The sequence below is a fragment of the Heloderma suspectum genome, chromosome 5, assembly GCF_057233095.1.
Source record: "Heloderma suspectum isolate Gila_16-S chromosome 5, 16-S_ref, whole genome shotgun sequence".
In the NCBI taxonomy this organism is placed as follows: Eukaryota; Metazoa; Chordata; class Lepidosauria; order Squamata; family Helodermatidae; genus Heloderma; species Heloderma suspectum.
The window spans coordinates 137865343-137882283 of record NC_139462.1 but is presented as its reverse complement, the minus strand read 5'-3'; the positions used below and the strand labels follow the sequence as shown (position 1 = coordinate 137882283).

The 16941-nt window shown below is 43.3% G+C and overlaps 1 protein-coding gene across 1 annotated transcript in view; it reads left to right on the top strand.

Annotated features, from left to right (window-relative positions):
* The window catches only part of MOCOS (molybdenum cofactor sulfurase), a 175657-nt gene that overhangs the window by 91939 nt on the left and 66777 nt on the right, over nt 1-16941 (top strand). The window contains exon 6 of the mRNA XM_084857561.1: nt 8469-8668. Coding sequence (XP_084713687.1) covers nt 8469-8668 — 200 coding nt within the window. The remainder of the gene's footprint in view (nt 1-8468; nt 8669-16941) is intronic.

Sequence of the window (16941 nt, the reverse complement as noted above, 5' to 3'; positions counted from 1 at the left end):
CTGTGAATAAATAAACTCCATTTTGAATGTTCAGTGGATCCTGTGGCGTGATTTTAGCTGTCCTTCGTCACGCACCTCCCCTATGACACCTCATCCTTGACCTTGCTTACTGTCTTCCGATTTATAAAGATCAAAGGTGATCCCAGCTTAGCCAGGGAAATATGACAGTAATACTACCTGAGCAGACGTTGGGTATAATGACTTGTTTATTAATATTGGAGAGCCTCCTAAGTCATTGGGAGGTGGTGCACATCACAATGTGGCAAGCGGTGCCGGCTTTCTTGCTTTGTGGGTGGGAGGGACCGGTGAACTTGACCAGCCAACAAAAACAAAAGCCCTGTGGATGGGCATGTCACTGGCTGCACCCAGTAGAGGGAGGATTAAAAGAAAAGAAACACAACTGTTCCTCCCCCTGAAGCACATGTGAAAGTAATGGCCAAGCTGCCGCCGCCTCTGTCTCCTCCTCTTCCTCCCCTACAGAGTCGCTTCACGAAACTGGTAAAAAGAAAATCTGTATGAGTTTGTAGTGCGGATGTGCTTCTTGAGGCATAATGTCTTCTGATATTTTGCTGTGCTACAACATAAAAAAAACATTCCTGTCACACATGCACATATCAAAAGCTGTTCAGAGAGTGAATATACTCCAGAGGAGGCTGGTTGAAAGAACATGCTGAATGAATGTGAACGCAGCTGACTGCAATTCTATGTGCAGCTTTGGTCCATGATGGGCTGTTGGAACATAAATGCTAGATCAGGGGTAGGCAGACTTCTTGGGAATGAAAGCACATTTCACATGTTGAGAAAGTGTCCACAGGCGCTGGCCACCGCCAGACTGCACTCACCGTCTCCTCTTGCCTGCCTGCCTGCCTGAAATTTAGGAGGAGGAGGAGGTGAGCACAGTGGGGGGAAGGAAATCTTGGGTGAAAGGAGGAGGTGAGCACCATGGCGGGGGCGGGGAGGTAAGTGCAGAAGATGAGAGGAGGTGAGGACAGCAGCAGGGAGGAAAATTGGGGCAGGAGAAGGAGGTGGGGGTGGCGGCAGAGAGAGGAGATGAGCATGGCAGTGACAGGGGAAGGACAGTTCCAGTGGGAGGTGGAGGAAAAGGGAATCCAAAGGGGATCGGGGGGGGGCACACTTAGGGTCCTGGCAGGCACAGTGTTGCCAACCCATGTGCTAAATGTTTCAGAGACCTTGGAAAACTATTCACACTAAGAGCACATTAAAACAAATACTGAAGTTCAGAAAAGAAGAGCAACATTGTTCTTTCATGCTGTTAGTAGTTTCTTTAAATGGAAGCATCTCGTGAGATTAAATGGTTCAATTCATTTTGTATGTAAAGCTTCTTTCAGGGCATTAAAAACATCTTCATTTCAAAGATTAGAAATGTTAAAGAATGATAGTTGGAGTGGGAAGTGGGGAGGGGAGAGTGCTTCTTGCCCCGTTTCTTTTCTGCATTATCAATATTCACAAGTGCACATAACCAGCATCGGAGATTCAAAAGGTTCTTTTGGTGTCATTTGTGAAAACACTGTTAAAAACCCAAGCATGACAGACCTACTAGATATTTAAAATCCATATGACATATGAAGATCCATCATCTATGATTCCCCTGCTCCATTTTTTTCTTACCAAAAGCAGCCTCTGAAGCTTGAGTAGCAGGACAGTTGGGAGAAAGGGGAAGAGCTGATTAAACTTTTACCACCAGCCAGTTTTTTGGTTCAACATAACCGCCACCCCAGCTGTGTTCCCACCCACAGAAAAGATGCAGATATGCTGAGAAACCCAGGAGCATGTTCCTGCTGCTGAGGGCTCCGTTATGGCAGGGAAGGTTCCTTCTCACTTCCTCAACAGTAGCCCCCCGAGAACCGCAGTGTCACATCTGTTTCTATGTGCTTGTGAGGGGTTGTTGTCTTCCTCTCTGTGTTTAATTGATTAGTGTCTTTTTCTGGGAGTGGGATGAGAGAGAGTGGGCAAAGTGGTGCCATTTTTGGAGCCTTCTATTGTCAACCAGTAAACAATTAGCAACTATTAGCGATCAAGAATCTATTCATCCTGATACAGACCCAAGAATTCCCCAAAGGTGCCTCTCTAAAGGATGCATAAATATATGGAAAATCCTACTGATCATGGGTCATTGCCTTTATATCAACACTGCTGCGCTGTCCTTGAGGAGTTAGCCTGTGGACAGGTCAGCATCAATATTTCTTTTTACAATTCAGGAGCAATTCATCGACTTTGGGGAAAAAAAGATAAAAATAGAGATGATCTTGCTTTCTGTCAAAAATGGGTAACAATTAATTTTATATCCTCCCGCTTCTACTTCCGACTAGGACTGCTAGTCTGGAGTTTTAGAAAGCATATTTCATTTTTCAGGTTAGCCTAATCAACCACTTTGTGGCAAAATCTCAATGACTCTTTGAAGTGAATTGCATAAGAGGCTTAATATAACTGAGCTGAAATCCTGAACCATTTGCTTTTCATCTAGCATTGCTCTGTGAATAACAAGTTGGATTTTGAAGTCTTGCTGTAAATCTTTGGTTATCATCCTTCTTGTCAGGTGGCTATGCTGGAACTTTTAGGTTTGTAGAAAGTGATTCTAAATCAGATTCTAGCTGATGAAAATGTGTGTGTGTGTGTGTGTGTGTGTGTGTAAACAACAAAGTGCTGACTTTTTCATAACTTTTGAAAGGGGTGTGTTTAGAACACAACTTTTGGACTATTTCGCAAATATTCCAAAATACCTTATCTCTTATATGCATTAATTGGGCATTTTGAAGAATAGGTTTTCATTGATTTTGCTCACAGCAGCTAAATGGCAATCAACAGTTACCGGAAGAAACAAGGTGTGGCCCCCTGCAAACAAACACACTCTTTTAGTAATTCAGGAGATCATTATCCTCAGTAAACTTACAAACCTCATACAAATGGGAAATGGAAGTTTCCATAAAATTAATTTATGGAAAACTGGTCTCTTTTTGTGATACACTGGGATGACAAATTTTGAGATAATGTAAATCTGTCGTTACCTTGTCGTGGTGCTGGAGCTTGAGCACCTCAATGACATCATGAGCTAAACCGTGAAGGGACACCCAAGACGGGAAGGTCATGGCGGAGAGGTCAGACTAAATACGATCCCTGGGGAAGGAAACGGCAACCCACCCCAGTATTCTTGCCATAAAAACTAAATGGATCGGTACAACCAGAGATATGTCGGTATACCATTGGAAGATGGGACGCCCAGGTCGGAAGATGGTAAAAATGCTACTGGGGAGGAACAGAGGATAAGTTCAACTAGCCCCAGATGTGATGACGCAACTAGCTCAAAGCCGAAAGGACGGCTAACAGCCGATGGTGCTGGTGGTGAACGATGAATCCGATGTTCTAAAGATCAACACACCATAGGAACCTGGAATGTAAGATCTATGAGCCAGGGCAAATTGGATGTGGTTATTGGGGAGATGTCAAGATTCAGTATAGACATTTTGGGTGTCAGTGAACTGAAATGGACTGGAATGGGCCACTTCACCTCAAATGGCCACCAGATCTACTACTGTGGACAAGAGGACCACAGAAGAAATGGAGTAGCCTTCATAATTAATAATAAAGTGGCTAAAGCAGTGCTTGGATACAATCCAAAAAATGACAGAATGATCTCAATTCGAATTCAGGATAAGCCATTTAACATCACAGTGATCCAAATATACGCCCCAACCACAGATGCTGAAGAAGCAGAAGTAGATCAGTTCTATGAGGATCTGCAGCACCTACTGGATAGTACGCCAAACAAAGGTGTTATTTTCATTACAGGAGACTGGAATGCTAAGGTGCGTAGTCAAACGACACCTGGAATTACATGCAAGCATGGTCTGGGAGAACAAAATGAAGTAGGACATAGGCTGATAGAATTTTGCCAAGACAACTCACTGTGCATAACAAACACTCCCTTCCAACAACCTAAGAGATGACTTTATACATGGACTTCACCAGACGGTCGACACCGAAATCAGATTGACTACATCCTTTGTAGCCAAAGATGGCGGACATCTATGCAGTCGGTAAAAACAAGACATGGAGCTGATTGTAGTTCAGATCACGAACTTCTTATTGCACAATTTAGAATCAGACTAAAGAGAATAGGGAAGACCCACAGATCAGTTAGATATGAGCTCACTAATATTCCTCATGAATATGCAGTGGAGGTGAAGAATAGATTTAAGGGACTAGATTTAGTAGATAGGGTCCCGGAAGAACTATGGACAGAAGTTCGCAACGTTGTTCAGGAGGCAGCAACAAAAAACGTCCCAAAGAAAAAGAAAACCAAGAAGGCAAGATGGCTGTCTGCTGAGACACTGGAAGCAGCCCAAGAAAGAAGGAAAGCAAAAGGCAACAGTGATCGGGGGGAGATATGCCCAATTAAATGCAAAATTCCAGAGGTTAGCCAGAAGAGATAAGGAATTATTTTTAAACAAGCAATGCGCGGAAGCAGAAGAAGATAATAGAATAGGAAGGATGAGAGACCTCTTCCAGAAAATTAGAAACATCGGAGGTAAATTCCAGGCAAAACTGGGTATGATCAAAAACAAAGATGGCAAGGACCTAACAGAAGCAGAAGAGATCAAGAAAAGGTGGCAAGAATATATGGAAGATCTGTATAGGAAGGATAATAATATCGGGGATAGATTTGATGGTGTGGTCAGTGAGCTAGAGCCAGACATCCTGAAGAGTAAGGTTGAATGGGCCTTAAGAAGCATTGCTAATAACAAGGCAGCAGGAGATGACGGTATCCCAGCTGAACTGTTTAAAATCTTGCAAGATGATGCTGTCAAGGTGATGCATGCCATATGCCAGCAAATTTGGAAAACACAGGAATGGCCAACAGATTGGAAAAGATCAACTTATATCCCCATACCAAAAAAGGGAAGCACCAAAGAATGTTCAAATTATCGAACAGTGGCACTTATTTCACTTGCCAGTAAGGTAATGCTCAAGAGCAAGGTGGACTCCAGCAATTCATGGAACAAGAATTGCCAGATGTACAAGCTGGGTTTAGAAAAGGCAGAGGAACTAGAGACCAAATTGCCAATATCCGCTGGATAATGGAGAAAGCAAAGGAGTTTCAGAAAAACATCTATTTCTGTTGTATTGACTATTCTAAAGCCTTTGACTGTGTGGATCATCACAAATTGTGGCAAGTTCTTGGTGGTATGGGGATACCAAGTCATCTTGTCTGCCTCCTGAGGAATCTGTATAACGACCAAGTAGCAACGGTAAGAACAGACCATGGATCAACGGACTAGTTTAAGATTGGGAAAGGAGTATGGCAGGGTTGTATACTCTCACCCTACCTATTCAACCTGTATGCAGAACACTTCATGCAACGTGCTGGGCTTGATGAAGCCAAGGCTGGAGTTAAAATTGCTGGGAGAAACATTAACAATCTCAGATATGCAGATGATACCACTTTGATGGCTGAAAGCGAGGAGGAGCTGAAGAACCTTATGACGAAGGTGAAAGAAGAAAGTGCAAAAGCTGGGTTGCAGTTAAACCTCAAAAAAAGCAAGATTATGGCAACCAGCTTGATTGATAACTGGCAAATAGAGGGAGAAAACGTGGAGGCAGTGACAGACTTTGTCTTTCTAGGCGCAAAGATTACTGCAGATGCTGACTGCAGCCCAGAAATCAGGAGACGTTTACTTCTTGGGAGGACAGCAATGACAAATCTTGATAAAATAGTGAAGAGCAGAGACATCACACTGACAACAAAGGTCCGCATAGTTCAAGCAATGGTATTCCCCGTAGTAACCTATGGCTGTGAGAGCTGGACCATAAGGAAGGCTGAGTGAAGGAAGATAGATGCTTTTGAACTGTGGTGCTGGAGGAAAATTCTGAGAGTGCCTTGGACTGCAAGAAGATCAAACCAGTCCATATTCCAGGAAATAAAGCCAGACTGCTCACTTGAGGGAAGGATATTCAAGGCAAAACTGAAGTACTTTGGCCACATCATGAGAAGACAGGATACCCTGGAGAAGATGCTGATGCTAGGGAAAGTGGAAGGCAAAAGGAAGAGGGGCCGACCAAGGGCAGGATGGATGGAAGATATTCTGGAGGTGACAGACTCGACCTTGGGGGAGCTGGGGATGGCGACGGCTGACAGGAAGCTCTGGCGTGGGCTGGTCCATGAAGTCACGAAGAGTCGGAAGCGACTGACCGAATAAACAACAACAAAATCTATATGCCGTGTTCAATGTGCTTTAATTTTATCACCTCTAGTTACCGTTTAACAAAGAAATTGTATGCACCAGCTGTGTATTTTTTTAAGGACTTATGTGGTCAAAACTAGGAATTCAGTAAAGCTGCTTTTAGCATTCAGCATTCAAGAGGTAAGAGTTTATGAATGATTAGAATATATTAACAATGACAGAGGTGATTATTCTAAACATTGAATTACAATTTGCTTGTGGAGAACATGGAGGGAACAGGGGGGCTCCTTTTGATCTGCAGGACAGAATTTGGTAGTGGAACATAGAAAGAGAAATGAGCAAGTTTGTGGGCTTTCTTCAGTAGACTAACTATTGAAAGGAGGAGAGATGGATTTTGTGCAACTGTGAAGTTGCTGAACTCCATGGTTTAAAAGTCCTCTTTTCCCACCTGTTCTGGAGCTGCTCCTTGCAGTGAAACTCTGTGTTTCTGTTAATAATCTGTGTATCCCTATGTGTGCAGAGAGATGATCATCCTTTGCAGATAAACAATCCAGTTTCTTTGATTCATCACTAGTTTTGTGTGCTGATTGCTTTTGTAATCAGGCTATAGCTTGAACCAAACAAAACAGCTTCACTTAGGCTAGATTATACTCCTTCTTTGTTCATCTCTCAAAAATCTTCATGTGGAAATACTAGTGATTGATCAAGGACCACAATTCCTTAGAAGCTTCTTTACAGTTGACTCAGAATAAAGGTAGCTAATACCCTTGACCATAAGGAGAGGAGTGCAAATTAGATCTTCAACAAAATAACTTGAGGAATTTCCCAAAGCCTTCTGTTAATTAAGGTAGAAACTGAAAACATTTCAGATGTAGTCTAGGCGTACCATCCTGAATGGGAGGATTAACCCTTTGCTTTCCATAATATAGGGCTGAGGAGATGGAGAGAGAGAAAGAGACCAAAGAGGAATTACATACTCAATTAGAGCTGGGTGAATATGGTGTGTGTCTTTCTACCATACACATGAAATTAGAGCAGATAGGTGCTTTCATTGCATATTTGACCTATTTTTAATTTACCTATGATAGATTAAGTCAAGAATGAGAAAAATGTGTGGCAGATGTGAGAAAAAAACAGAAAAGCTTTAGTGTGGTCTTGTAGCGTGCTTCATTTCAAACCATGGGGGGTGGAGATGGGAACAGCTGTATTACAATCCTAGGATGATGCCTTTGAAAAATAAATGTTGTACTGTGAAAAGCTGCAGAAAAGCAATACCTATTAAGCTGCCTTAATTAGGGCTGGATGAAACACTCAGTTTCAGTTTCTCTGTTTCTCATTTTTCAATTCTCATTCTTAAATTTTTTTTAAAAATGTTTGCTTTTCTACTTCACACAATGTTGCCTAACATAACATTTTTTTGCAAGCAATTTCCTTAATATAATGTATTTTAAAACTTTATTTTTGCTAATATACACATTTTTGTATGCATTTTTTTTATTCGAAAACTTCATTGTAAGATTCGGAGAAGTGAATTGCGAAGGATAACTGAGTTTCTGTTCACATATTGGTTCAAAAATGCAACGTTACTGTTCCTAAGAGGGCTGTCATAAATGATAAGGGGACTGGCCCCTTCTGATTTGGGAATTTCCCAGTTTATATAAAGAAAAGCTTTTTGTGTTGTTTGTGATAGGGACAACGGCACATGTAGTAGTTTTGCTTCAAGATATTTGTAATGACACCTGTTAAGAGGATATTATGTCAGATATACAAATTATCAGATGTACTTAATTTCTAAGGTTGTTACTTATTTTTTCATTCTTAGGTTTTAGTTATATATGGAAACTACTACAATATTAATGTATTATAATAGCTGTTTTAAAAGGTTTTGTTTGTTCATTACTTATGTTAGAGTTAACCAACAACACAAAAACACTTTCTTTATCTAGACTGACATAAACCAAGGAATTCCCAAATCAGATTGTACCTGAATATATGAACTGACTACTGAAAAGAATCCTTTTGAGATTATGTAAGACAATGTGAAAATTCTGTGTCTGGTGCTAGATCTGTAATGGTTCATTCTCGCATGCAAGTCACCAAGTGACCTGGAGATTCCAGTTTTGCCCAGAGAGCATATTGGCCTGCTGTGAATTTTTCTGGAAAATGTTAAAAAAAGAGTAGTGCTTGATTATAGGGAATTCTTTTTATGTTCCAGTGAAAACGGTTCAAACCAAAATAAGTTCTATCTTATCCCCCCCCCCTTTTTAGGTGGAATGGAGAACATAAAACAACATACATTTGCTTTAGCTCACTACACCTATACAGTTCTCTCTACATTAAAGTATGTTAATGGAGCACCTGTTGTGCGCATTTACAGTGATACGGATTTCAACAGCCCAGAAGTCCAGGGTCCAATAATTAATTTTAACGTACTGGATGAAAATGGAGAGATAATTGGCTACTCACAGGTACATTTTAATAATTTACCTTCTTGTCATGCATCTTTGTGATAGTTTGTAAATATTTGTGCATAATACCATTCTTGTTTGTTCTCATTCTTTGTTCGAATAATTAAAACAAATAATTGTTTGTTCTCATTCTTTTTGTCTACCCTGAAGGAAACATATGTTCTGGGGACTTCCCTCTTCTCTTGGTTTATAACAAACATCTATTTTTATGCCTGTTTTTTCTCTTAGCCACAGTTTCCCAAGAACTGGGAACAATTCAGCAAAATACTATGATAGTGAAAGGCATGTAAGCTATACAGTAGTTTTTTATAGAGTTGAAAGTGGCATGATAGAGCATTGTTGCACATGATGTGCACACACTATTTTTTCCTGGCAGTCTCCCTGTTACACCCCTAAATACACCCATTTTTTTCCTTGAAAATTACTGAATTACTAGAAAATTTTCCAGTTTTCAAAATAATCCAGTTTTCAAAAGCACTACATAACACATAATGACCAAACATCTATCAATTTTTCAAACAGTATACATAGCACTGTTGTTACTCATTTGTTTTAGCACATAACCATCGTGTCCATCTTCTCATTTAAGCTGACTGGAGATTTAGTCTTCAAGATATAGATCCAATGCAGTTCCTCCTGTAATAGTTTATAGTACAGCTGCTGTCCTTGAGCTTCACCCTTTTTGAAATAGCAGAACTTTAGATCTTTCAGATTATGTCCACATTCGAGGAAATGCTGAAGAACAGGGGCTTTCATCCTCTGGTTTCTTCTGCAGCCTTTATGTTCACAAATCCTGACTTCCATAGCTTTTGTCATCATTCCCACATATACTTTTTTTTTTTTTACAAGGGCATATGATAGCATATTACTCCTTTGGTATTACAGTTAAAGAACCCTAGATAAAAATATTGTGCCCATTATTGTGTGAGGTGGCCAAGTTTGCTGATGACACCAAATTATTTAGGGTGGTTAAAACAAAAAGTGATTTCTCCAAACTGAGAGAATGGGCATCAAAATGGCAAATGCGGTTCAGTGTAAGCATGTGTAAAGTGATGCATGTTGGGGCAAAAAATCCCAACTTCCCGTGTATGCTGATGGGATGTGAGCTAGAAGTGAATGACCAAGAAAGAGTTCTTGGGGTTGTGGTGGACAGTTTGATGAAAATGTTGACCCAGTATGTGGCTGCTGTGGAAAAGGCAAATTCCATGTTAGGCATAATTAGAAAAGGAATTGAAAATAAAACTGCCAGTATCATACTACCCTTATGGTGTGACCACACTTGGAATACTGTGTGCACCTAAAAAAAGGATATTGTAGAGTTGGAAAAAGGGCAGAAAAGGGCAACTAAATGATCAAGGGGCTGGAGCAACTCACCTGTGTTGAAAGGTTACAACATCTGGTTCTGTTTAGCTTAGAAAAGAGGTGAGTAAGGGGTGTACAAAATTATTAATGGTGTGGTGGATAGGGAGACATTTTTCTCCCTCATAATATTGGAACCTGGGGTCATCCTATGGTGGCATTGGTAGGAGCGTCAGGACAGATAAAAGGAAGTCCTTCACACAGTCCACAATTAAACTGTGGAATTCACTGCCACAAGACACAGTGATGGCCACCAATTTGGACGGTTTTAAAAGGGGATTGGACAAATTCCTGGAGGAGAAGGCTATCAATGGCTATGAGTCCTGATGGCTATGTGCTACCTCTAGTACCAGAGGCAGTGAGCCTATGTACACCAGTTGCTGGGGAACATGGGTGGGAGGGTGCTGTTGCACTCATGTCCTGCTTGTGGGTTTCCCAAGGGCAGCTGGTTGATGACTGTGTGAACAGAATGCAGGACTGTGAAAGGTTGTCACAGAGAGGAAGGCCAGCATCTCTTCTCGATCATCCCAGAGTGCAGGACGCGGAATAATGGGCTCAAGTGACAGGAAGCCAGATTCCGGCTGAACATCAGGAAAAACGTCCTGACTGTTAGAGCAATACGACAATGGAACCAATTACCTAGGAGGTGGTAGACTCTCCCACACTGGAAGCATTCAAGATGAAATTGGACAGCCATCTGTCAGGGATGCTTTGACTTGGATTCCTACATTGAGCAGGGGGGCTGGACTTGATGGTCTTATAGGCAGGCTCCTTCTAACCCTACTATCCTATGATTCTATGACTAGACAGACTGATCCAGCTTGGTGCTTCTTATGTTCTTATAATATCACGAATTTTACTGGTATGCCTATCATATGTTAAAGGGACCACCATCATTTCTATCCTCTGTTGAGTCTTAGGCAACAATGAGTCACTCTTGTTACTATTCAGGGCCATATACATGGCCCCTCTTAACAGTTTCAGTGGGTATAATCTCCTGCTTAGCTGAGATGCAAGTATTTCCACCTGCTTAGGGAAATCTTGCATGCTACTGCAGTTTCTTCACAGGATTGTGACTGTGATTGTGCAGGATGGTAACGTTTTACAATATAACTCTGTAGTGCAAAACCCCTTCTCAACCGTGACTATCAGGACCCTGGACAGAGCCATGCTGGCTGGAACTCTGTCGTACACTTAATGGGAGCTATTATCTGAAAAAAGGTGCAGAATCCATCTGAGGTCTTATGACGGCTGGCTGTTTTGGTCCTGTATTAGTTGTGCCCCATTCCGAGTTGCTGCCTGAGCCCTTAAAGGGCAGCCACCTTATTATGTCACTGCTGGTTTTTACAGTGGTGACAGGGGCTCCACAGTGGATAGCTCTTCTGAATTCGAGATGTCTGGCAGGGCAATGTCCTTTGGCCTGGACCATCCCAGAATGGAGGATGATGACTCCTCAAACAACAGCTCCACCCTATCTGTGTTGTCTTTTGAGCTTGAGGGGGGTTGAGATCAGAGAACATGAGAGGAATTGGAGAAAATGCAATGTGTGCTCATGAATAGAGACAAAAAGGGCAACACTTTTTAAATGCTCTGTTTGGGACTTTTTTCATTTTGTCACAAGATTGACTAGTGTGGGGTAAGGTAGAAGTGATGTGAGATTTGGGAACTATTGTCATCTGCTATGAAGAAATTCAAAATGGGACTATTTGTGATATGTCTCCCCCTGAGAATTGTAGTCCTGTGTTAAATTGTCTCCCTTCTCCCATAAGGTTTAGTCAGATTTGTTTCCCCACCGCCATCAGTAAATTATCTGGAAAGAGGGCAGGCAGATTTATTTATTTATTTATTTATTTATTAAATTTATTAATCGCCCATCTGACTGGTCACCCAGCCACTCTGGGCGATGTACAACCCACCATAAACAATTTAAAACAATAAAATTTTACCATAAAATTTTTTTTTAAAAAAAATACCCTAACCCACCCCAAATGCCTGCCTGAACAACCACGTTTTTAATACACGACGGAAGCTCATTAAAGAGGGGGCATGACGGAGTTCCCTAGGGAGGGAGTTCCACAGAGTGGGGGCCACCACAGAGAAGGCCCTCTCCCTCATCCCCACCAGTCTAGCTGTCCTGGCTGATGGGACAGAGAGAAGGCCTTCCGAGGCTGATCTTGTTAAGCGGCCTGTCTGGTGTTGCTGGAGGTGCTCCTTAAGATAGGCTGGGCCGGAACCATATAGGGTTTTAAAGGTCAAAACCAACACCTTGAATTTGGCCCGGAAAACAACTGGTAACCAGTGCAACTCCTTCAGCACTGGAGTGATGTGATCTCGCCAGCGGCTGCCTTTAATCAGGCGAGCCGCCGCGTTCTGTACCAGCTGCAGTTTCCGAACCGTCTTCAAGGGTAACCCCACGTAGAGCGCATTACAGTAGTCTAAACGAGAGAAGACCAGGGCATGTACTACCGATGGGAGCAGATGGTCGGGAAGGTAGGGGCGCAGCCGCCGTATCAGATGGAGTTGATACAGCGCTGTCCGGCTCACAGCTGACACCTGAGCCTCCATGGACAGCTGGGAGTCCAAAATGACCCCCAGGCTGCGGACCTGGTCTTTCAAGGGTAGCTGTACCCCATTCAACACCAGGTCAACATCCCCCAGCCTCCTCCTGTCTCCCACCAAAAGTACCTCGGTCTTGTCAGGGTTCAGCTTCAGCCTATTCCTCCCCATCCAGCCACTCACCGTCTCCAGACATTTGGACAGGGATTCTACGGCCAATCTTGGTGAAGATTTGAATGAGAGGTAGAGCTGAGTGTCATCCGCATATTGATGACACTGCACCCCAAACCTCCTGATGATAGCCCCCAGTGGCTTCACATAGATGTTAAATAGCATCGGGGAGAGGATGGAACCCTGTGGCACCCCACAAGTAAGTGGCCACGGGTCCGAAACCTCCTCTCCCAGTGCTACCCTCTGGTACCTGCCAGAGAGGAAGGACTGGAACCACCGCAATACAGTGTTTCCAATGCCCAACCCCTCCAGGCGGTCCAGGAGGATACCGTGGTCAACGGTATCAAAAGCCGCTGAGAGGTCGAGGAGAACAAGGAAGGAGCATTCACCCCTATCCAGAGCCCTCCTCATATCATCCACCAAGGCGACCAAGGCCGTTTCTGTCCCATGCCCAGGCCTGAAGCCCGACTGAAATGGGTCTAGATAATCAGTTTCTTCCAAGTGTGCCTTCAACTGCACCGCCACCACCCGCTCAATCACCTTGCCCAAAAATGGCAGATTTGAGACTGGGCGAAAGTTGTTCAAAACTTGAGGATCCAAGGAGGGCTTCTTTAAGAGCGGTCTTATCACTGCCTCCTTGAGGGCTGATGGCATCACTCCCTCCTCAAGGGAGGCGTTCACCACCGCCTTGATCCCCTCACCCAGTCTCTCTCTGCAGCTCATAATGAGCCAAGATGGGCAAGGATCAAGTAAGCAGGTGGTTGGCCTTACAGATGAAAGCACTTTGTCCACTTCATCAGGAGGAAGAAGCTGGAACCGATCCCACAAAACCGGTTTGCCACAGGCCGCCTCTTGCTCACTAACTGTATCCACAGCGTGCAGAGTAACACACCTAATCTGATCAATTTTATCTGCAAAAAACCTTTGCCAAAGCCTCACAGGAGGCCTTAGAATGCTCCAGTGGTTCCGGAGCCACAGGACCGACCAGGCTGCGGACCACTTGGAACAGCCTCCTGGGGCAGCACTCCAGATAAGATGGAAAAGTGTCCTTAAACATTGTAGGGAGAGGTGGGGAGAACTCTTCATGGTGCTGCCATTTTCAGTAGCTGCCCAATGTCCAGTGGACTTCTGTCCCCAGAATTTGCCTAAACAAAGACGATATCCCTGGAATTAGAACATGGCTGCTGGGAATACTGTTTAACACAGCTGGCATGTTCTCTTCAGAAGTATGATGAACAATTATCCTTTTGTCCTTTTATGAGGTACATCACCAGAGTCTTTTGAGTGATATTGGAAACAGCTAAGGCCAACTCCCTTCTTCCATATTATTTCTGATAAAGAACAAATTGTTCAGTGATGCTCAAAGAATATGAATTAGCCATTCTAATGCTTTTAAGAGCATATCCACTCATTACATTAAATGTGATGAAATGTGATGAAGAGAAATATTCATAGCTGTCCTAATGGCTTTTTTGGCCCTGTTCCCAACAGCTGTCTCAAAACTACTTGGGTGATTGTTCACTATTGATTTTTTTTTATTGATTTTGCCATTAAGGCTTCAGGCAACTGGAAGAAGTTGATGGACTGAAGGCACAAAATACAAACCAGATTATGAGGCGAGAGATTTTGCTGATGTCTTCTGTTCGAACTCTAGTAATTCTTTTGGTTTGAATTGTTTTTGCTATTGTAGAGTGGACATCTTAGCACAATTGCCCAGGGCAAAAGCACTAGATTGTGTTGTTTTGCACTACTGAGTGAGAGCTGATATTGGAATGATGTTTTGTTATCACCAGCTGGCAAAATGCATCTTTATAATGGTTTGTAGCAGGGCTATTTAAAATGTTCAATGATACACAAAATCGAGCAGTTCCAAAAGAATATTTGTGCAGTTCAGAAATACATGTCATGCAAAGGTTGAATTACGTTAACTGATGTAAACAGTGAGTGATAACAATGTGAAAAGCAAAGTGAATACTGATCACACCCCTCTCTCTCCCCCACCAAAGAGATTCCTTGCAGACAGCGCAGCTACTGTCCACACAGTATCCACCAAGGTTTCAAAGCTGAATGCAATCATTCTAGAATAGGGGTTGGGAACCTTTTTCAGCCCAAGGCCTAGATTGCCACCCATGAAACCTCCTGGGGGCTGCATTACAGCAGTGGGCATGACCACCTCACTCCCTCACAACTATTGACACAGACCCCCTTACCAGCACAGCATTCATTCATTCTCTCTCTCTCTCTCACGCACGCACACACACACACATGCGCACACACCATTCTTAGATACACATGCACATCGTTCCCAGTCCCCTCCTCAGGTGATCCATACAGATCAGCTGTGAAGGGGTCTTTATCAGCTCTGTTTTTCAGCACTGAAAAGGGAAATGCTCTTATCTTTGATCAGTCACTGATTGAAGATAAGAGCTTTTCCCTGCCTGTAGAGTGGAGGCAGAAACTGGGGAAGAAAATGGCCAGCCAGATGGGGAACCCCTGCAGGCTGGTGTCTCCTCATACCTATTCTAGAACATAGGGATCCCTTTCCTGATGAGTCCTATGAAGTTGCTAATATTATGATAAGGGCAGTGATGCCAGTAAAATAAGAGACAAGTTAAAACAGCAGTGAGCAAACATCTCCGCATGCATAAGGTACTACAACTATCTTCTTCTTGTGGTGTATGGAATATGTGGTAAAAGATTACTATTCCTTTAAGAGTTAACTTCATGGTTGTTCCAGTTAGGGATGTGTGAGAAATTGACTCCATCAATTTTTTAAAAAAACGGTTAACCAATTTGAACCTCTCAGACACGAATGTGGAGTTGAACACCACTTGCCATCAGAAATCCATACATTTCTGAGTTTGCAGTGTGTTCTGCAAAACAAAATAAATGTGTTTGATGATACACAAACATTTGAAAAGTGCACAAAGAAAAATGCATACATTTCCAAAATGCACACAAACATGTTTAATCAAAGGGGGTGGGGGTGGGGAGGAAGGACAAGGGAAAGTAGTATTTTGCTAGCAGGTCCTTTACTAAACATATGACTTCCTCATTCCCCCCCCCCCCAAAAAAAATCAAAGGCAGGTTTCTTTTGTGACCTTTTTGCACATTAACTATTTACACTGAGAAACAATATCTCCAAATGCATGGATGAATGGTTTTAAAAGAGATAGGTCATGTACAGAACAATCCTCTACACAAAATATGCTGTGAGGGGTGAGATGCGCCAGCTTGCAATTTTGCCCAGCCAGTTCAGCCCTACCATGTAGCATCCCAGCAGGACTCATTACCCCACCCTCCCCTCCCCCTCTCCAAATGACTGCCTCATATACCCTGGCAACAACACCTATCCCACCTGTGGACCCTGAAAAGCCTGCCTCTGTCACAGTCCAGCTGAGTAAGCAGACAGAGGAGGGGCAACTGTCCACCCTCCTCAGAGTCCCATCCCGAGGCCAGTTGAGGCCAGATCATGCTAGGACAGGAGAAGGGGATCCTTATCCACAACTTCCCTGCAACAAAGACACAGCACATGTGGCAATGCCAAAGCCTTTATTGATCAGCATCCAAGATGGAGGAGATCCTGGAAGGAAAACGCATGTGGTAGGGTTGCCAACCAGTCATTCCAGCAGGGCAGCTGTGCCTTGATCAGTGGCTCCAGGGACAGCAGGGTAAAAAGTGCTGGCTACATGCTAGAAACACCTTCGTCTGTTGCATAACTGCCTGTCATGGAGCACGCAATGCTGCAGAAGTCTGCCTGGAAAACATAGGTCAGCCTTCCCCAACCTGGTGCCCTCCAGATGTGTTGGGCTTCAACTCGCATCAGTCTCAGCCAGCATGGCCCATAGTCAGGGGTGCTGGGAGTTGTCGTTCATAACATCTGGTGGGCATCAGATTGGGGAAGACTGACATAGTTCGGAGAAGTCACTGTAATCACATACAGCAAGATTGTGTGGAGAGATATAGGAGACTTTTGCAGCAGATCTACTTTGTAGCTTGGCTGCTCCCTTCCCTTGCACTCTGTGGGGTGCTCTGTGCAGGCCCCTCCAGTTCCTGAAGTGGAGTTTGGTGTTGGGGGTCCGTGTCTGGAGGCCCAAGGCGAGTCGCTGCACTTTGGGGATCAGCACCTGAGAGGGCTGTGGGAAGAGAAGTTTTAGCAATGTGCTAAAGTTCCTATGTGTGTTCTG